Source organism: Passer montanus, unplaced genomic scaffold, assembly GCF_014805655.1.
Source record: "Passer montanus isolate IOZ18808 unplaced genomic scaffold, ASM1480565v1 scaffold16, whole genome shotgun sequence".
NCBI lineage: Eukaryota > Metazoa > Chordata > Aves > Passeriformes > Passeridae > Passer > Passer montanus.
The window spans coordinates 11,012,148-11,035,284 of NW_024363160.1; the positions used below are offsets into that span (position 1 = coordinate 11,012,148).

General features: G+C 37.1%; 1 protein-coding gene across 3 annotated transcripts in view; it reads right to left on the reverse strand.

Annotated features, from left to right (window-relative positions):
* RP1 (RP1 axonemal microtubule associated) overlaps positions 1-23,137 on the reverse strand; it is a 188,458-nt gene that overhangs the window by 64,623 nt on the left and 100,698 nt on the right. For 2 of the 3 annotated variants that reach the window (XM_039703102.1, XM_039703104.1), the window contains exons 27-35: positions 22,674-22,828; positions 21,808-21,886; positions 18,903-18,984; positions 16,703-16,758; positions 16,522-16,554; positions 10,449-10,618; positions 3,906-4,125; positions 2,441-2,595; positions 298-511 (exon numbers count right to left, since the gene is read on the reverse strand). In XM_039703102.1, the coding sequence (XP_039559036.1) occupies positions 298-511; positions 2,441-2,595; positions 3,906-4,125; positions 10,449-10,618; positions 16,522-16,554; positions 16,703-16,758; positions 18,903-18,984; positions 21,808-21,886; positions 22,674-22,828 (1,164 nt within the window). The remainder of the gene's footprint in view (positions 1-297; positions 512-2,440; positions 2,596-3,905; positions 4,126-10,448; positions 10,619-16,521; positions 16,555-16,702; positions 16,759-18,902; positions 18,985-21,807; positions 21,887-22,673; positions 22,829-23,137) is intronic. The other variant, XM_039703103.1, reaches the window with a different exon arrangement.

Genomic DNA, 23,137 nt, shown 5'->3' on the forward strand with positions numbered 1-23,137 from the left:
AAATAGGGCACAAAATTTAAGCTATTTATCCCCATGAGGTGCACATCCTAAGCTTGGCTGTTTATCTCTCATTGAAAATGTGCTGTGTTTAATTTGGAAGGCAGGTGTTCCATATGCAACACGTTGAGAAGACAGAATTATACTAACTTTGACCTTACCAGATGTGGCACTGCTATAACGCTAAGCTCAAACTGAAAATTCACATTTTCAATAAAAGAAGGATACTACAGACATTTAAATGAGCTGTAGTCAAATACACCTATATAAAAATGGTCAGGTCAGTTTTGCAGAACTTACCAACTGTTACAATCTCACAAACAGTCTCACATAAACCCAGATGAGTATCGAGCCAATTCCACAGTGGAAAGACCCATTCTTTGTCTGAATCTTGTGATTCCCTGACTGTTACCATCTTGAGGTACATCCCCGCCCCGTAGCCTTCTCCATCATGACCTATGACCACTTTTTGCAAATGACTCAGACAAACAGCTTCCACCAAAAATGAATCCACCTGCAAAACAGGGAAATACTTAATAAAACGGAATTTGGACTTGAAGTTCAGGGAAAATATAGGCCTGAATTCATCTGAGAATTCAAAATTTTTGAAGTCTGATTCTTTGTAAAGTTTAACATAGCATCTCTCTGCTGAATCTGAGAAAGCACACACTGATTAGAGATAACATTTAATCTTATATTCATCATTAATGATGCATTTTAATTTCATTTGATCTTGGTCAATATGTATCACTGCATCAATCATTTCATATTACATGAAAATCTATATACCTCAACTTTCTGACAGTCAGTTATTATAACATTTTGATTCTAATGAAGTTTCTATATTTCAGATATCTAGTTTCTAAAGCTTATACAAGTCTAGATACATATTAATAGTTCTAAACAAAAGTTAAACATCTAAAGAGTGTTTTTACTCCAAGATAGCTTTATAATTCTTCTCCAGTAATCAGAACACTTGACTTTTTTCTTTCCTTACAAAATGAAAATGATTGTGGAGCAAATTGAGAAGGGAGGATGTTAAAATGAAAGTGAAGAGTAAAAGATGAGAGATGGGAAGGGAAGCAGAATGGAGAAGACAGAGAAAGACATGAGAGAAGTAAACACAAGTGGCAGTAGATCAGAAAAAGAAAAGAGATCAGAAAAACGAGATAAGTAAAAATAAGAAATGCAAAGAAAGAAATTGTATGCCCCACTAAATATTTGTAAGTCAGATATTCTGCATAAGGCCCAGCCAGGGGCCAGATGGATGTCATGGGAACTGCTAAAGGTTAGAAAGTTATGAACAACTGGAGTTTGAACAGCAATGTCTAGGAATATATTTAACACCATAATTCAAATAAAAGAATTCAGTAGTAGGAACTAACTAAATTGGAGATAAAAACAATTAAAAAACCAAGATATTAGAAAGCTCATCTCTAAAAGAATACAGTAGTTGCCAAAGTCCTATGTGTTGTCCCTATTACTTTTTAAATAAAATATTGGAGAAGCAAGCATATTTTCTGCTACTAATATTGACATATAACAAAAAGATCTTTTTTTTCTAATAACAGTCAGAACCCAGCAGCAGATTGTGAGCAGAAATCGTAAACTTCATTAATTAAGATATTTTAGGAAATAAATCCATGTATGAACATAAATTAAAATAATTACAATATAGTGCTGTCTTCTGTATACAGGCATGGTTCTGAGAAATACACAGAAATTAAATTTAGAAATTCTCTCAGTTCATTACTGATTCCACTTTTACCAGAACAAGTGCTGTGGTAATTATCTAATAAAATTATTTCACAGAAATCTAAGCCTCTCCTTGACAGTGGACAGTTTTGCATGAGTTTTTTCAAATGTCCTTTTCAAATGTCAGTGAGTGAATGTCTAATTCACAAGAGAAGAATTTTATTTATCTGGAAACACTAGGTTTATTTGCATTCTTTTTCTAAGTGGAATTTTTATTTCTTGTCTAAACTTGCTGATATTGAGTTGGTGTTTCAGAGTGGGATTGTGATTTCAGAAACACCATAGACTGCAAAAGTCTCATGGAAATTTTTGTAATTTATTTTTCACTGATTTTTATCTTTTTTACTCTCTGTTCTGTCTTAAGTTTGGAACAGAAGAAATCAGAAGCATGATCACAGACTTTCTCCCCACAAATCTGCTTTGTATTGCTCATGTGAAGCCTTTATTGCCATGTGGGTATGTTCTTGTACAGGAAATAAATAATACTGGCATTGGTCTATTGTGAATATCTGGAAGATAAATTCTCTGAATGTTTCCAAACTCTTGCCTATGTATTGCAGGGTAGATGTGGCTGATAAGCTCACATGTAATCAGAATACATCTAGTAGATATATTCTGAGCAGGCATTAAGCTATATTTAATGCAGTGCTAACCCCGGCACATGTAAGACTGTAGTTGGTGCCATTACCTTATTTCTTTGAAATTTTCTTCCCTTCATTAGAGATGTATGAAGTTTCCTCACACCTGTGTCCCCTCTTTTGCCATAGAGAGTGATATAAACATTTGCAAAAGTCCCTGCTCCCCAGCGGTCACCAATATGTACAGAAACAACATACTTATAGACTGTGCAAAAAGAAAATAAAAAAATAAATTAAATTTAAAGCTGATTAAATACAAGCTGTACTTAAAAGAGCAACACTGAATATTTAGTAAGACTTACTTTTTTATTTATTTCTGTGGCTACAAAAAACTCTGCCACACAGTGAATGAAATAATCAGGTTATTCTTCATTAATCCAATCTTTTCATGCTAAGGTCAATGAATACTTTCCATTCACTTTCTTAGAAATTTGAAGGAAATTGAACTTGGACAACTTAGACTTATGAATCTAGGCAAATTCTGCCCCATTCTGTTTTATTGTGCAAGAACTGGAAAGTAAGAACTTACTTATTTGAGTTTGTTCAGGAGCTAAACCAAAACTAATTAAAAACTGAATTATCTTTGAAATAGATAACAATTAACACAGGTCAAAGAATAAGAATAAGGTTATGCAAATTTAAATAAGAAATAGATGCAACATAGCATCTGGGTGCAAGACATGACATACAAGTATAAAAATTTACAAAATGCACTTATTAACTTAAAGAAGAAAACTATAATTTTTTTGCCTTTATATTGATCCTGTATGAATTAATTTCTACAGTCAGATCAGATTTTCTTCTGACTAGAAGATCATTTAATTGCATATATTCAGGCTCATACAAAAAGAATAACCAAAATTTTTCAAACGTTGTTTCTAATGTACAGTTCTGCAGAGTTAACATTTAGTTAATGTAACACTATACTTTGTTTTAAGGTTATGAATAGGTTTGAGTACTCAGGGATCCGAACTTCTGGAACTTTAGTTTAGCAAAGCTGTGAAGTCTGTAATTACTTTTATCTCATGTGTAACTGCTAACTTTTCTGAACAAATGCAGGACTTCTCTAAGTCTTCACATTCCAAGGACATCTCTGAGAACTCTCAGCATGGCAAAAAAGTAGTGCTTAGGAAAAAAGACCCAACCTTTCTCTGCAATACTTCTGATACTTACGTTAGCAAGTAAAACTATTGCAAGCTAAGTAATTCAATAGTAACCCTAGAACAAATCATTTCCATGGCTTTGAACGTGTTCATTTCCCTAAAAAGTTCAATTTTGTTGATCAGTTTTTCTCATTTAAAATCATGCAGATGACTTAGCAACTCTAAAACCCAATATGCAACATAACTGGAAAATTAAAATATAATTTTCAGCATTCTTGCAGTGCATATGTGAAGACAGGTGCAACAGAGCCACTGAAGGTAACAAATGCAGACAAAGCACTATATTATATCTGTGACACTGATTTATTTTCAAGCAGCTAATTTACAGTGTTTATGTCTTCTCTGCCTTTACCTGGTAAAGTTTTCTGGTCCTCAGTGACTGCAGGGAATTCTTTTACCAGCTCCTTATCTCCCCTCTTCAGAGTGAGCCAGCAGTTGCACTCAAAGTTCAGATCTTGTTTCATATGCAGCTCTTGTAAGTGAAAGGACTTCAGATGCCAGCCCTTAAAGCCTGGCACATCATCACAGCTGACTCGAATCTTGTACACATCTCCCAGATCTGCAGTCTCAACCTGCACCAAATGGCACGAGAAAGAGAGTACTGTCAAGGCTGGTTCACCTAGAGAGATTTTCCCCAATCCCAGTTCCTAAACTTAACAGTAAATAAAGGAAAAGTTGAGTTTGAGGCTGGGATAACTGTGATGATAGAAACAATCCTTTTTATTTCATGGTATAATCATGGGTGATTATCTCCTTTATTAGTATTGTAAGCATGACACTCTGTAAGCATAAATACTGTAAGCATGATAATTTTGGAGTGAATTAGTGAAAATTAGTAAGGTATTTGCATTTAAGCTATTTAGACAAAAGGTAATGCAGGAAGTTGTGACCCTACTGGAGAAAGAAGGCATTAACTTACAATTAAAGATTCTAATATCAGCAGCCAAGGGAGGTGTTAATTTAAAGATGGTTACTATGAGCCTGGAATTGCACAATTTTTTAGGTTGGAAAAGACCTTTAAGACCATCAAGTCCAACCATTAACACAGCACTGCCAAGCCCATCAGTAAACCATGTCCCTGAGTGCCACATCAGCATGTTTGTAAATACCTCCAGGGTGGTTACTCAACCACTGTCCTGGTCAGCCTGTCCCAGCTTGGCAACCCTACTGGTGAAGAATTTTTACTAAATTCTCATTTGCTAAATGGTTTTCTCTAGAACATTAAACTACTTTACAACCATTTTGTCATTAAAAGAAAGGGATAATTCTGAATAAAAATAAATCATTTCTGTTACAGAAATAACTGTGTAGGACAACACAGCCCTGTTCCCAAACTACATGTGGAAATTCAGTAACTGGTTGGTGGTTGTGGATAATGATCTGCATGATGTTAACCAAAGCATGATAATTCTTCTGAACAATAGGAAGTAATGTGGCAGCCATGTACTGGGCAGCTACAAGAAAGAAAGGATGGGAAGTGATTTTGAGTGCAACAACTGAGAACTAGTAATTTTTAAAGGCAACAATTTTTTTATTAAGTATCAAAATAATTTTAAAAAATGTTGCCAGTGGCTTTGTTCTTCTCCCATATTGCTGCTTTTTTTCCCCCACACATCCATCACAACATAAGATTTGGTGACTCTCCAGGGAATAAATCCTTTGTACACCCTATAGCATCACAATATTAAACTGAAATTAGACTTACACAATCATGCCCTGGCTCTGACAGCACCACCAGCAGATTGGCTCCTAAGACAGAGCACAGACCTAACAGATCAATTTATTTTGCTTCTCAGCAGAGCTCTGAACATGACAGCCCCTCACTGCTGACCGCGCTTGCTTAAAGCTACTTCATGTGCATTTGCACAGCGAACACAAGCACGTAGGGAAGTATCAGCTACCTTATTTTAATTACAGAGGTACTAAAAAATGTGGGTTTTTTCATTTTGGGAGAGTTGGACATCACTTTTAGTAACTGTTATGCACATAAGAAACAGTAAAATGTCAGAGTGTGATATAAAATTAAGCTACCTGCCCAAACCATTTTACAGGAATTTTATGACCAGTTTATGATGCAGAACTTATGAAAAGAGGCCTTTGATAGGAAGGAATTGCATTTGATGGATTAAAAGACCCTGTCCAGTCAGAATTTCTTGAAGTAAGTATTATAAATGGTTGCAACACCACTCCTACCCAATTTCATGACTCAGGGCATTGTTTAAGGAGCAGGGAAGAACTCCTTTCTGTTGCCTGTATAACAGCCCTGGGCTGCTCAGAACCTCTCAGCTCCTGAGGTGTAACTCCACAGTACCCAAAAAGAGCACACAGCAGTAGTTATACACCAGAAAAGAGGGACCAAGCTTGTCCTCTCTCTAAGCCTGGCCTGCCCTGCCTCTCTCTGTGCCATCGTGCTCACAGAGATCAAAGCTGTCCCTGATTCGGTCCCCACCCCTGCACTGTGGAAAGGGAAATGAGTGGGCAGAGTTTTGCATCAAGATTTTTCACTCATGCTGTGTATGTTGCAAAGGATATAATTAGCTATGTATCATTAGCTGTGGTGGACTAAGTGGATTAATTCCTTGTGAAATATGCATTCCACCTGATTAAACTTAACACAAATTATTTGGGTTCATTGAGAGGAGAGTGCACAGGTTCTTCACCCATCAAAACTACAGTTCTTTCACAATGAAGTCATTGCTTCTTCTCTTTCAGAACCAGACTACTATTTCTAAAATAATTGCCTGCACATTTTTTTTCTCATGTATGGATCCCATGACTGTATTACACAGCTACTCTAAATGCTGTGAACAACTTATTCCATAAAGCTCTCTGTTTTGGAGTTGCAAAAGTACAGAACTTGGTTATCTTTATGTGACAGGGCAAGCTGTAATTCACATTTTACTTTGTCTTCTGCTGCCCTAATTTGCAATTCGCTAGGATTCCAAGTTGTCATAAATACATGTGCTATAATTCTCCTAGGAAATGCACAGAGGAGATTTATAGGAAAATAATTCCAGAATACAGGACAGAGTATTTAGAAGCCACAATTGTCCGTTCTGTTTCTAGAATCACAATTTCAATTAATTCCCTGACTGCCAGTGAACTAGCAAGTACTAGTAATAATACTGTTTATGATCCGTGGAATTAAGCACCAGCTATTTTCAAATGAGTGTACTAGATAGTTCCCCTTTTTCATGGATTTGTTTTTTCACTTACAGCTGTGGGCAGCATTAGCCTTTTTGTTGAGCTCCATCATTGTACCCAGCGCTGCCATTACATCATTCTTGTGACCCTTTTCTGACCAGTTTAGTACAAGTAGTTTTCCTTTGGAATATGATATTCTGTCTTGGATCCCAAAATTGTCAGTTCCCTCTACCAATGTCTATTAATGGATGAAACATGAACTTTGAAGCAGAGGCAGACATGTAGTCCAACACAAAACATATATCCAGTGAATGTCCTGGATTTAAATTTGTTGAATATTTGCCAAAGCATACTTTACTTCATTCCTTATTATAACTTCTTATTTTTTCACATTTATTTCTTCTGAATAGATTTCTCTAATATTCAGAACTGGAAATCTTAGTTGAGTAGGCGTGATTTTTAACATACTAAACAATACGTTTTCCATTACACGACTGAATTTTTAAGAGCAAGGCTCTTAAAATTAGGAGGAGCCACTGGGCTTCTTAAGATCTCAGAGACAGGTAACTGATACAGATGATTAGAGAATTTCATAACATTTTAAATCTTTTCCTCTTTAACTCACACAGGGCTTCTCAAAGACATCATGCCTAGGGTAATGAAACCCTTGTAAATTTTACTGTTTGGGTGCATATTTAAATGTAATTCCTTTTCATTCTTTTCCCTGTTAAAACAAAAAAAAACCGAACCAAACAAATCACACCCACCCACCCACTCCATAAATTATTCTAGTTAATAGGGTTTCATCAAACCTACTAAAATTCAATTGGACAGCCATCTGTCATATACACCAGAAATCCTTCTGCTTGTTATTTGGAGCATCATCTCATACTGTGGAATTGAATTAGTGTATTATGTGATCTGAAACTTTCTGGCACCTTTTTGTCATCCTTAACAAAAAATACATTCAGAATTTATTGTGTATTTACCAACAGTCCTACTTGAAGGGCACTATTGCTCATTTTGTACTACCTGGGCTAGTGTTTTGGACAGTGGTTTTGGGCTTCCTAATCTCACACTCTGTCCCATGTATTCTAAGATTCTCCAGAGAACAGAATGTGTGCAATACAGCAGGACCTTCCAAAGACACACTCTGACAAACTTACTCTGCTAGCAACCAAGAAACCAAGATGACTGTGAGAAAGATCTATATACTTTACAAATCTATTCATTCCATGTGAGATCTACCAGACTACCAAGGAAAAATTCTACCTCTTCACTGGTTTCTTGCCATTCTGCCTTCAGCACTATAACTCCTGCCAGATTTCATAACATTGACACATTCACCCATTTTTCAATTTATTTTTAAAACTAAGGTGTTCTAATTAAACATTCTTTTTTAAAGCAGCTCAACTACCATACTACATTTCTGAGACTACAAAAACCCAACTGTACCTAAGAGCATGCTTCTATTTTCTGTCTTTTAATTTATTCTTTATGCTTGCTATGTGCAATTAAACTACACCTGTTCTTTCATAGGAGTTGATTTGGCATATATTGGATGGAAGAATCATTCTGAATATGATACACATCTGTGCATATACTTGTGTGAGAACACCTGGAAAATCAGGAATTTACATGCCTTTCTGTCCTCAATGTGCAATAAATGTATCTCTGAGATCAAAATCAAGCTTACTGTTTCAAAACTATGTGAGCTGCTTATAGCACATAACCTGTTGTTCTTTTTACTGCAGTATGTTATTAAGGATGTTTGTCTAGAACCAGGATCTTGGCGGGAGGTTAAAAGTTCATTTATCCGTGCTTTTTGGAAAGCTGAATTCACAGCTTGTCCTCATTGTGATATCACATTCATGCCTCCAGCCTGCTGCTACAGTGAGAAAACATAAGCAAAGTTTCTGCATTCTTCTGCATAGTCTTAGTAAGAACAAAGAAAGGGAAAGCAAAAAGAAACTGGGTTTATTGGCTCAAGCACCTAAAGAGGTGTGAGGGTGTTTATGGAGATACCTGTGAATCCCCAAATGCCTCTTTATACCAGAGCTGCTATTCTGTAAGCTGCACTGTAAGCAATGCAGCAAAGAAATAAAATGTCATGCACACTAAATAATGCTCAAATAGCACTAACTTCTTCATACAAAGCAATAAAAACAAGGACACAAATAGCTGTGGGGAAAATACAGGCACTAACCCAAAGTCAATCCAAAGTATGAACAAGGATTCAGAAAGCTGCTGGGGTGGAAGGCTACAACCCATAATGTACTGTGTACCAAGGATAGTAGACTATGAGAGACAGTCACAACTGACACACAGAAATACTAATTTCTCCTAGTGTGATACCCAATCATTGAAATTAGGCAGCCCTAACAAGGAATATCTGCCACTTGGGAAATTACCAACACACTGGATGTAGCAGCATCACTGCTTTATGCAATGGTGCTTGCCAAAATTCAGTCAGCTGGTGCTCGTGCTCCACAGATAGATTCTGCCTCTACTGACCTCTTCAGTTTATGTTCATGGCATAGGATAGGAAGCTTGTTTTGTTGCTCAGTGTGTTTCCTGTGTGTTTTCTGATAAGCAGCTGCTTCCTTGTCCTTAAGAAATGCCATTTATCTTTTCATTTACTCCCCATAAAGTTCCTAAATTGCTTTAGCTTGTTATTTAAACTAAAAACTCAGCCTGGATCAGGTCATTACAATGAAGCTTTGACATAATTTTCTAAAGGTAGCTTTGCCATTGTTTTCAGAATGTTTATTGTAGCCATTGAAAAGTCTTTCTGAGCTGTATAAAACTGCCTCAAATTGCAAGCTATTTCTCCCATCTTGCTGGCTAGAAGCCGTACTTCATGGCAATCAACAGAATTTGCAATGCCTTAGCCTGGAAAGCCAGGACAGAATTGAAGATTTAAAAGATGCCTCAGCCAAATCCTCTCAAATCATCAGCATGTGTGTCAGGTGTATGGGCGGTCAGGACAGTGTCAGGGTTGATTTTAATACTGGCCATATATAAGCTATTGCTTCAGAGTTCACCAGACTTTGATATGCATGAATGCATTCTCCAGTGATTTGTGATTATCCAGAAAAATCCTCTGCCTGCTGACCTGAGAGACAGAACAATCCTGTGGAGAGTGGATACTACTTTATGAAGATGGAAATGAAGGAAAGAAAAGCCAACTTATGTCCCCTGGGAGTGCTGTCCAATCCTTCATCTTCTGCATTCACAAATAATTGTATATTGCCTTTTGTGTGAACTTCAACTCAGGAATCTTCAGGGAATTAGAAAAAATGCAAGATGAGCTGGTGAATGCAATAAATTACACAAAAGAGTCCATGGTGCTGGCTGTTGTAGAACAGGACCAGCAATGGGAGATGACCCAAGACCTATACTTACATCATTCCATTTTTGTAAATAATTACATCATTTTTTACCAGAAAAATCAACTGTGTATATATATATATATAATGCTAGTCATGTATACACACACACACACACAAATACATATATCTATGTCCATATTAATATATATATATCTATATATATATATATATATATATATGCTAGAAGGCAATGTCATGATATATATATATATAATGCTAGTCATGTATACACACACACACACACAAATACATATATCTATGTCCATATTAATATATATATATATATCTATATATATATATATATGCTACAAGGCAATGTCATTATAAGTTCTTTGTAGTACTGTATATTTCTGACTTACAATGAATTCATCAGTTGCTCTGGGAAGAAAGCACACATGTCCTGGGGTTTGTGGAGAAAGCAGAAGCTCATCACTTTTGCCATTTGAGCCATAAATCACAAGGGTCCTTTTACACTCCTGTGGCTCTGGGGAATCTCCATCTGTTTTAACCTGCACTCTCCACCGTTGTGCTAAAACAGGAAAAACATTTTTAGCATCAATTTACCAATTAAACGTTTTTAGGATCAATGATAGAGAGCAATGGATGCTTTTGTTACTATCACAAAGAAGAGTTATAGATTACCATGAGTTTACATCCCATTTAATATAATAAATAATTAATAATTATTTTTTTCATCTCTTGAAGATAAGTATAGCTCAGATTTGATAAATATAAAACAATTGTTGAACTGGGTATGAAAACAGAGATTAATACCTAGGAAGCAGAAAAAAGACACTTTGCCTAGGGGTGTTTTTTGCATTCTTTGTATCATAATAGTTACTTTAATTACAGTAATAATTTTAATAAATTTAAGTTCTTAAAATGTTCTTATGTAACATGAAAAGAATGTTAACATTTTGAAAGACTGGTGATACATTTGTAAGACCTGCTGGCTAATATATAACTAGCTAAACAATGAAACGTCAACTTTTTTTTCAAATTTTTCTAACTTAATTTGTCATGTTCAGTCTGCTAATTTGTCAGATCAGATCATTCATTAGGGTTGAATACAAAATTCAGGAAATTTTGAAGAGATTCATTAGTTATTTTTGAAGATATTTATTCTCACCTCATGGCTTGGGCCTTTCAGAGGTTGTAACCTCACCTCTACTCATAAGAGTGTTACAAGTCCAGTATGCAACTGGGAAGCTGTTTCATTTGTGGGAAAAATACGGTGCCTTAGATGGGTAGTATGAGTTAGGAAGCTACTTAAGTGCTTAAAGGTAAATCATTCTCTGAATTCAAAGGAATTATTTGTTGAAGAGAGACTTGATCCTGCACAGCAAGAGGAACTTAACAGTAGAAGCAAATTAAATGCTTTTGTTTAGACTGTGGCCAATACTGTGATAATAAAATAATTTGCTAATGGGACTGATATAAAGAGAATTATTTTGTGACTGTGTGTAAGCCCAAAATATAATATGCTGATAAAATGAATTTCAGAATAATTTAATTCAGAAAAAAATCAGATGTGACTTTCTCTGACAGAAATATATGCATTTTTCCTACCTTTTGTTTTCCTCTCCCTGCTTAATGATGGAGTCTAGATAAAGCCTGATCTGGTTTCCTTGATTTACAATTTTCCTCTTTTTTCTTATTTTTTTTTAGCTAATTCTGGGGGTTTTTTTCTCATGTTATAGAACTTGCTTCTGCTTTACATCTGACTGTTCCCTGACTCTTCTGGGCTCAGCTAGAAAACAGCAGGCAAATACTCATCTCACAGCCAGTCTTCTGAGTAACACACTAGCTGAAAGGATCCCTCCATCTGAACTCTTTTTTTAAGGTCATTTCCAGCAATGAGTCAGATGTAGCGTGTGCAAGATCCACACTTTGCCTAATGAGGAACTTTTGCTGTTTGATATATGTGCCAACTTTGAATTTTATCTCCTTGTGCCAGGTTGGCATGTGGTACTCTTCAGGGTGTCACACTTGGTGGAATCAAGCATTGTTTGAGCTTTTGCTGTTCCTGAGCACTCCAAGGGTTTATCAGGAGCTTCAAATTTTTACAAAGACTCCCAGCATAGCCCTGGGTCTCTTATCCTGTCCAACCATGCTCCATTTTGAAGGCAGGCCCATGAACACAGCAGAGAGGAAATTAAGATAATTTTGAAGTTCTGTATTTCCCAAGTGGAGCTTTTTTTTCTCTTTGTAATATCCCTCTGCTCCAGGAGAGAGCAAGCCCTAAGTTAAGAGAAATCACAGATGCATAACTGGCTGTTCCCTCCTCAAAGAGGCAGCATGTTCAGCAAAGGTATTTTGGGAAAGGTGATTTATTTTAATTAATATCCATGATTGTGTTTTTAATTATTATTTCAGTAGGAAGGCTAAGACACCAGTTGGGAGTTTTCCAGGAAATAAATCAATGGTTACGGATTTAAGGCCTCTTAGTGTCTGTGATTCTTTATTCTCCTACGCTTACTTTTAATGCTCCTACAGTTTATTAAATGAACTAACACAGACTGACTGCATTTTCTCTCAGTTCAACAAATTCATTTAACCTGCTCATGCCAGAAGAATCAAAAAAATCCTTTGTCTAGTAGTCTGTTTGCTCAGACATCCACTTGGTGAGGATGGCTAGCTACATGAGACTGATGCCAAGTATTTACTGCGTTCAGTGATTTCTACACCTCTTCAGGAGTGAAGCTGTGGAAGTGAGATAGCTGGGCTTCAATAGGTCATTTTTCTGTGTTTCATCTGTGTGGTAACATTAAAAAAGACTTTTCCCCTGCTATCACTGACCTGTGCTAACTTCCTTTCAGAGTGATTAGTGTGTTCATGTGTTATTGTACTTCTACAGCTTATGTGTAAAGCTGGAGCCATTTACTCTAAGACATCAATGTAGGAAGCACTAAAATGAATAGTAGGGAAAAAAACAGAATTCTGGGAGAAAAAACATCTCAGAATTCTCTTTACTATAATGATATAACCAAGAATCTGGTTCACATTACAGAGATTTATCCAGAGGTATGCTAGAATTAAGGATCATTTCTTGACTTACAGAAATTAAATGGGATCAGTACAAGAATTTCCCACCAGAAATTCTTTAACCACTAGTCTGGAACCTGAAAGTTCCTTTAGTAAAACGATGAAAATCAAACCTACAATGATTTCTGTACAGAGAAATGGGCATGGCAAAACCCAAAATCAAAATTTCATCATATAATTCAGAAAGCTGAAAAAAGAAGGTTTATTTTTTGTGTGTGTTTTTTTAAAAATATGAGCCACTTATGTATTTTTAAAGGATTTGCAAAACTGTTTTTACAATACACTATTTCAGGGGTTTTTTCACTGTGGTGTTTTTTGGTCTTAAGACCTAGAATGACATTCACACTTTGCAAGATGTAGGAGTTGGTTGCTTATTTCCTGAAGACTGTAGAAAATTGTGTTGCCTTGTGGCAGAGCAGTCAGTCTGCTTAATTCTTTTTCTTAGGGATTTCCGCCTCCATCTGGCAATGGAAACACGCTGTTGTTGATTTTTAGAAGCGGGTCCATTCCCTTTTAAATTTGGGAATCCTGTGATTATTCTTAGTCCGTTATCAAGTACTTGCAAGGTAGGGAATAATTCCAAAACAAAATTAGTCACGGCAGAACTTACTGAATATTTTCTCTTTTGATATGAATTTTCTATATGCCTTAATACCAAAAAAACCTTGCACAACAGAAGAAGAGCCAGCCAAGAAATAGCTATTAACCAAACTCTGCTACTGAAGCACACTTTATTTACCACCCACAAAAACCCACAAAACCTCAGGACACCCTACAGGCATCACATTACAGGAAGCCAGCTCCTTTTAGCTGACTGCAGCGAGGATTTCATTGGAGCATACTGTGTCTTGTCTCCTTGCTTTGAGAGAAAATTCTTTCCTATGTGCTATTACAATACCTCATCTATATCGAGGCAGAAAAAGAAAATAAATAGAGAACACAGAAGGAAAAAGTAGTAAAATACCCCTACCATGTAGGAAACTTTTAGAGCAACAGAAAGTCCCATTCAAATCAACTTTGTTTGAGAGCTGAGAGCATCTATCTGCCTTCTCCACTAGGACAATACTTTTTGTCTATTTATCTTGCATCAAACATACAAGGAGGAATCACAGGCATACAAATAAATCTATTTCTATGCCTGACTTGCCAGAGCCTCTCTGTAATATATAAATGTACAAAGGTTACTGAGAAAACTTGATATGGGCAGACTGCATTTTGGCAGAATCCATAGCCAGCAGCAGCAGTCATAGGGATCTGGGATTTATGCTTCATTAGAACTGGCATAATGCCAGCCTGCCTGAAAAAGGACAGAGAGCCCTCAAGTAACCTACCTAGCAATGATGACTTTCAAAATTTCCTCTTTGGCTAGGTGGTTGAGCAGGTTACTAGCCTCATCCAAAGTGAATGAGATTTCTGACCTTCAGAGTGACTTATGAATTAATTTGTTCTGTATCTGGTGCTTTAGACTTGACCTAAGCACATTGATCTTATCCTGAAAATCAGCAAACACTGGATTATGGCAATCATCTTTTTATGACTTTCCCTGAAGCCCATTTGCAGAGTGTAGCTCATACAGAGTATGGTCACATGAGCATCTAAAACATTGGATCCCACACATCAGAACTTACCTCTTATTCAGTAAATATATGTTACATGGAAAGTTTTCACCCCAGCTCTGAAGGGGACTGCTTATCACTACTCTACCATGTAGAATCTTCACTGCTACAGGTGCTGGGAGAACCTAAGGGAATTATTTTTTCTTCCAGGACTCTGCATCTCTGGAATGTTCTCTTACCAGCTCTGACATCGGCACTGAATCATGATAGAATGGCAACGAACTGACTACAGGATATCTTTTCAAACCTCTTGTGATTGTTCTCTCCTACAAAGCTCAAACATGCCAGGTCTATGAGATCACTGATATGACAAATTAAACTGTGAAAAATCAGCCCCCGCCACCATCTTTTTCACATAAGACATAAAGGTCCAATCTCTAACCTATCTCAGTTCCTCTCTGGAGTGAGCCCACGGGTAAAACAAAGATGGCTTAAGAGCAGCTCAAGCTAAGCTGTCATATAGCTAACTGACAGATAACTTCCTATAAATGATCTTCCCTTTTCTAACCTCTTTTTTCAGAAGCTCTGATCTCAACGGTCTCTGGGTCCTCCTGGACATCTTGGCAGTGTGACATTTCAAAAGCCGGTTAAGAATAAGCCACTCCTTTCTCCTCATAATCAATATATTGAGTCTGATCTCTCTTGACACTCACAGGCAATGAGCAGCCTGTGCATCTGTGCCTGCTTACTATAACATAACGAAGAACAAAACTGTGCTGGGAAAAATTTTGAATTGGTAGTAAAATATAGTCTATTTTCTGAACATAAGGTGAAACAGATATTATGGTTGTTTCTCAGAACTGTGCACTTAGCAGAATCCAATTTCAAGTCACTTGTGAACATCAACTTTCTCTGTGAGAAAGTCTTTACTTACTAAGTTCATCATTCTCCTCTTGTCAAAGTCATGCTTTTGTGGAATAATAAAGCTGTTGGCTAAACTCTTTGATTGAATGCAAATGAATCAATTTTCACTGAAACTGGAACTAGATTGAGAGACTAGGACTCCTCCTACAGAAAGCAAGTCACTGTTTTAAGAGACAAATGGAAACACTACTTTTCTTAGTTTAGTTGCTCCCATAAAATTCCTAGACAGAGTTGCGTAGAATAGCCATTTACAGTTAAATGTTCATAAAAAACACCTGCGTCAGTCTGTTTCTCTTTTCTGGTTAGCAAGAAACACGGAGATGGTAACTAGTGCATTACAGGGATGAGACTGGCTTTGTAGATATAAAAACAGCTGGGTGGGGAGTTTTTTAATAATGTCTTTTTATTAATTCAAGCAGATTTATCCAACCGAATATACATACTGCATTTAGCTTTGCTGAAGGATTTGGAGTTTAAGCTTGCATTATTTCTGGCTGCTTTGGAATTTTGACCTGAAAATGTTTCCACTGACACTTCACAACACATTTTTCAACTTGCTGATGTTTGCTAGGGGACCTGTCCCCAAGTATTAAATGACAGTGACATTGGGGTAAACAAAAGAGCACTTGAATCTCTTCTCAGAGGAATTCCTAGTTGATTTCAGAACAGAATAGTAGAAACAGGAAGAAAACCAGAAATGGTTTCTGTTTTTTCTCAATTGCTTATAAAAGTCTAGTCCTTCCTGTAGATTACTGCCAGACAATTTGTCATGTTCTCTCACAGTTGTTATACAAGAAAACACACATACAAATGAGGTCGTTTGCTCACATATTTCTTGCAATACTGATTTAAATTCAAACAGCAAAAACTATGCTATAGAAAACAATGGTTGGAAAACAACTCTTACCTTTAAGAAATGTCTTCATTGAACTGCCAAGCTCTAAAATATGAACAGGAAAAATAATTGTGAGAAAGCTTTATTATCACTTTTTTCTTAAGTTATAGTCTTATCTGGAAGGGTTCTTTAGTAATAACTAGGCATTAAGTATAGTACTGCTATAACAAATTTTCTTTAACAAAATACTCACTATTGGCAGTTAGCTCCCTCTCTGTCTTCCCATCATCTTGATATTCATCTAACCATCTTTCATTGCAAAAACAAAAATAATAAGAATAATAAAAACTATTAGTATAGTATATATCATCTGACCATCACCTTTTGTATCCAATATAATTTTTATACACCTTTTATTAAGTTACACCTTGAAACTACTTCCAGGATCAAATTTTCTTTTATACCTTCAGCACAGTTGGCCTTATTCATATAAGAAGAACTTGGTTCAATGTGCTCCAGGCAAAGAAGAATTTTCATGGTAGCTGTATGAAGTGAGTAGTACTATATGGAGTACATTGTGTGAAATACTAATTATTTATTGGTTCAGAGACTCAGCTGTACATGTGAGGGAGTTATAAAACCTGCAGTTATTAGTTATAGTTATTGTACTTAGAATTATATATAAAACCTGCAGGTCTGGAAGTTTCTAAAACATTTACAGATCTGCAGCAACAAACTAAACTTCTGTTCTTACTTTATTTTTCTTTTATACTGGTGAATTTAAGGAGCTTTTCTGCAATATCATTTCACAGCAAACATACATTCATACTCCTTTCTGTTGAACCCGCTTGTTCATGTAATATTTCCCAATCTTTGACAGCCTCACTTATTTAAAAATAAATAAATACGTGCTCACTATCAGCTTCTATTCTATTGAATCCATGATTATGTTGTATCTGTTTAAACCCAAGATCCATAACACATTTCATTTCTTGTATGGAACAAAACTCTATGAATAAATCTCTTATGCATGAAGTCTAAACTCCATTATATTTCAGCTTTTTTGCAATAAATAGCTTGATTAACTTTTGAGACCTATCTCCTTATTCCATTCTAAGAAACAAAAGATCATGAGCAGTTTCTAAAAGTATAAAGCAACTTTGACAAAAACTGGACACAAGATTCAAGATGCAGCCTCACCAGTGCTGAGTGCAGGGGGCAATCACAGCCTTGGTGTGTACACTATTGCTGATCCAAGCCAGGTTGCCATTGGCCACCTTGGCCACCTGGGCACACACTGGATCACGTTCAGCTGGCTGTTGACCAGATCTGCCAGATCCTTTTCCACCAGACAGCTTTCCAGCCATTCATCCCCAAGTCTATAGCACTGCATGGGGCTGCTGTGACCCAATGCATCTCCCTCAGTGCCCTTGTGTGCATCACTTCCAGCCCAGTAGACTTGTATATGTCTGAGTGCTCCAGCAGCCACTGACTCTTTCTGCTTGGATTGTAGGGTACATTCTGCTTCCCACTCCTTTCTTCTAGCTCGGGGGGCTGGCTACAAGGAGAACTGGTGTTACTGTTGAAGACTGAGGGGAAGAAGGCATTAAGTGGCTCAAAGTTTCCTTCATCCAGTGGGTATTTTCTCTACTTGGTTACCTCACCAACTGTTAAGAGGTTCTCTTCCATGGGCTCCATGAACCTTCTAAACTCCTTCTCCTCCGCTGTGTTGTATTTGTAGTCCCTCACAAGAACAGCTGGCAATTGTGAGATTTCTTCCAGCTTCTCACATTAAATTTTGTCCACCTCTCCCTCCTGGTTGGCTGATCTGTAACAGACCCAGACCCTTCTGCCACGACAGTGGCCTTGCTGGCCTTCCCTCTGACTCTTAGCCATAAATGCCCAACTCTATCACCACCATCATCAAGCTCTAGAAAATCAAAATACTCTCTAACACACTGGGCTGCCTCACCTCCTCTCCTTCCTTGCCTCTCCCTGCTGAAGGGTTTATAGTCATCCATGGCAGCACTGCAGCTGTGCAAGTCATCCCACCATGTTTCCATGATGACAACTATGTCATTTCAGATCTTTACACAACACAATCTTTACACAATTCAGATCTTTGCAATACTTCTTAAAAGATTGAGAGCTGAAAGCTTATTTAATTTCACATAGTTTTTATATAATTCAGATAAAAAAAGACAAAACATCAATGCACCTTTCCTCTTATGCAACATTTGGTTTGGGACTTCTCTGCATTAGGCTGTTACTCCCTTCCATGCCAATACAGGAACCTTTTCCTTGTCTTCAGCTGCAATATTTTGCATCACTTGTATGTTGAAAAACTCTGGGGCATTGTTCAAACATCTAGTTTGTGTGCACATATCTGCTCTAAAATTCTTTCATTACATTGCTGGCAGGTAACAAATTCTTTTTCTCCATGAATGACATACCTATTACAAGGAAATACAACCTCGTGAGCTTCCTCTCCTTCTTTATGTTTGATGACAATCTTATCCAGGAACCATCCACTGCCTGTGTCGAAACGACAAAAGTTTATCATGTGAAATCATACGATTTTTAAAATAAATTTTAAGAAAAAAAGGCCAGATTATCTTTTTCTAGGAGAAACACAGATCATATTTAGACAGATCTCATCTAAATAAATAAGATATATTAACAGAATGAAAGCTTTATTATTTTTTGTCTCTCCTAAGAGATGCAATTCTTTTCTGCCTTTGCCTATTTTAATATTAAGAGGGGTGGGTTTTTTCCCTTGAAGACAAATACATACATACATCTCTGAACTGTCAACACCATTCACATCCCAGCCCACATCTTTTGATTATTCCCAGTAATCAGGCACAAGGATGTTGGGACAAATCTGTTTATGCCCATAATCAAGATTTGTGTGAAAGCTGGAAATTTTTGTCCTCTGTGAGTGAACTTCTTATCGCATATATAAAAAATATTAATTAACAAATCTTTAAGACTTATGACCTCATGTGCAAATGGAGTGGGGCTGCAGTCTTGGAGGGTTTTTTTATGTCATGGTGACGGTAACAAAACTTAGGATCTAAGGATCCAGAGCCAGCAGCCAGAAAGACTGACTGCCTAAAACCAGCTACTGGAGGCCTTATATATCCATCCTGTACTTATTTTTTTGTATTTGACATTGATGGACTGTTGTTCTGCTCAACTGGAGAAGGTAATAGGGGAAGGCCACTTGTACTGTTTGTGTACATGCCGAGTTTCTGCCTGTGTTGATCTGCATGGCCAGCTATGTGCACACAGCTGTGTTTTAGAAATGTGTTTGTGCTCATGTCAGTGGGGAACACACATTCAGTCTTGCTGCTATGAAACCAGCAGGCATGGGGCTGTGCAGTCTCATTTCTGCTGGACTACTGAGATCATCTTTTCTCTAACTGCAGTAACAACTGGCATATCCATGCTGATCTTTTAGATAACTTCTAGTGACCATCCTAATGACTGGTCTGGTTGTCCTGTGACTCCCTTCTCAAATATGCTGTTCTCACTGTGCCTGCACCACTCTCAACTTGTCATATTGCTTTTATGAAGTTTCACCTGATTCACACCATTATCCATCAGCACATTGCAGCAAAACGGCATGCAGGATGATTTGATCAGAAACAACCATCTTATTTATCCTTATGCTTTGCCTCCTGGCTGCATCTGAGTCTGGAAGTCCCTAAAAGGCAGCAGTCTCTGCCACATAGAAAGGGCATCCTCAGGTAGTGCATGGAGTAAACCCTGCTCTCTAGGACAAAAGTCCTTCACTTTCCTCATTCACGGGAGCTGTGGGAGTAAATCTGTGCCCTGCAGCCTGGGAGCCCCAAAGAAAACATATGTTCTAGGATCCTTTCAAGACAGACTCCAAATCAAGAATTAAGACCCTCCTGCCTTGTCACTCAGGCAAGTGATGAGAAAAAGGAGTACCCCACCTCTGAACGAATCCTCCTTCCTCCTTCTCAACGCCCAAAATCTTGAGTCTCTCTCTCTGAGCCACCATCTTTTCCCAGCTCTCAACCCCTCAGTTGTCTCAGGCTAGGTTTATGTGGGGCTAGCCTTAGATACAGTTCAAAAGATGTCTGTGGGATCTGTCTGTGCTGAGTACAATCAACAACCTTCTGACTTACCAAGGCACACATTTTGTTACAGATAGAATTCAATCCATTGTCCTGTTTAGACAGCCTTTCAAACCCACACATTTGAACTCCAATGTCAAAAAACATCTTGAGATAGCTGAATTGGGTTACAGATTTGTAATGCTGATCCTGCTGATCTGTACTGCTTGTTAAAGGACATATCAGGGAAGAGAGCATGGCACGGTGCTGTGGGGAATAGAGGGAAGGTGGGCTCCACAACAGTGCCTTTTGTGTTATGTCTGGGGTTAGTACAATGTGAAACTTTCAGGTGTACAATCATCAGTGTTGCTGAAGGCAGCAAACTCTATGGAGCTACAGGAAACAGGATTACACACCATTCCAAGGCTGCACTGTTATGGCTATTTCTGTAATAGTCACAAGCCTGTTCAGAGCCCAAGGCAGTACAGACAGAAACATGGGCATTGCTTGGGGCTGTTTCAGAACAGAATGGGGTAAAAGGGCTTTTCTAATCTATTATCAGTGCAGCCCTGAACTGTCAAAAATCCCTCTCTTCACTTAGCTTCTTCCTAGATATTAATCTGCAAACATATTTGCAGTATTTACATCTTTGGTGCTTTTAAATGCTACTCTTCTCTTCATTTACATCATTCCAGGGAGATGTACACTTCTTCAAGGGCCTGCACCCAAAAATTCATCTCATTACTAAATTCTTTCTTCTTTCCTCAAAAACCTACAAGCTGAATGCAATGTCACTCACTGGAAAAGCTTCACATTGTCTTTCACAGATCAAATGTATAATCAAGTCTTCTACAACTGCCCAAAGCAGTGAGGACATTGTGTTATAGCTACTCAAATTTTGTCAAGTAACAAATCAGCTGCTGAATATTATTATTCCTTCCTGGATAGTTTTCACTAGTTTGTTTAGTGAAAGTTGTCTTACCAGTGTGAGCCACACTTTTGAGAGTTTTCTACATGCAAATAAATAGTGCTCTCTTATAAATAACTGTGAAAACAGAGAGTAGAATAACCACATATGACATTAAACCCATGCCCTTTTTTCTGTCCATTACCACAGTTTTTCATCATCTCATCACAGTGATCAACCTGCAGGAAGACTTTTATCACTGCAAGACCTTCTGTCACATTTTCTATGAAGGATGCAGCATAAACAAGTGCATTGGGTTTAAAAAGGACTTGAAAACAGACTGGTCTCTAGGAAATTAAATCCTACCTGGACCAGCTCCATCATGGCTAATCAGAACTTTCTCCAAGTCTCCCAGTGAGACAGCCTTTATGCAGAAAATATCCATCTGTGGAACCACACAAGGAAAATTATAAGGGTCTTAAACATAGCTACTGCTTTGGCTCTAACATTATAGAAAAGCTTTTTTTAAAATATTTTGTTTGTTTGTTTGCTTTCAAAATGAATATGTGAGACAGCCTTTATGCAGAAAATATCCATCTGTGGAACCACACAAGGAAAATTATAAGGGTCTTAAACATAGCTACTGCTTGGCTCTAACATTATAGAAAAACATTTTTTAAAATATTTTGTTTGTTTGTTTTCAAAATGAATACAGTTGGTTTATATTCATCCTGGCCAAACAGGGAGGATCCTTTAAAACTTTCTAAGGTAAATAACACCTGCAAATTACTCCAAAAAGGCAGCACTGATACCTTTGGCATGACACAATGATCAGTTTCAATTACTTGGTTGTGTCAACATTATATTTTCTAGCCCTATGTGCCTCACCAAATTTGGAAAACATACTTAGGAATACTGATTTAGAACCTGATTCTAAAATCTACAGTGATCTGTTCAGGACAACAAAAATTATATTGTTATCATTTTATCTATGTGTTCAATACAAATAACCAAAATGCCCAAATTCTAATGTCTAAAGCTCTCAGTAAATGGTTGATCAAGCAGATAAAAATTATCTATATGATGAAATTATGTAAGGAATTATGAATAAGGAAAGTGGTCAATGCTTGAATAAACCTTGGAAATAAAAAGATATTTACATTTCTTGATGAAACCATTTTATAGCCATAATTTATTCTTATTTATCAGAAGCAGCATTGTTTTTACTTCACCTGTCCCTGTCGAAACTTAACATTATTATTCTTAGATCTGTGGAGCTTCCTTTTGCCAGCATCTCCTCTTGTCCCAACGATGTTTATATAAACATTGGAATCTGTTTCAGCACCAAGTTTAGCACCTGTGTATACGTGGACCTCATACACCAACACTACAAGAAGAAAAAACTTGAGATTATCCTTGTGAGCTTGTACAAGATTCCAAAGTGTCCTCACCAAAATTTTTCCAGAAAACTCTACTGATTTTCAAGCTTGCAAGTAGCAACAGCTATCCATGAATTTGTCACTTCTAGGTACAAATCTTTTAATTCTCTTCACAAATAATATGAAAACACTAAGCTTAAGAAAACCACATTATGCTGAGCACTGCTATGCATTGCTAGTTCGAAGTCTTTCTTTGCAATTTATCTGGAGACCACTGAACTATATCAAGTCATCACCTGAAATAAAAGCTGCTTTTC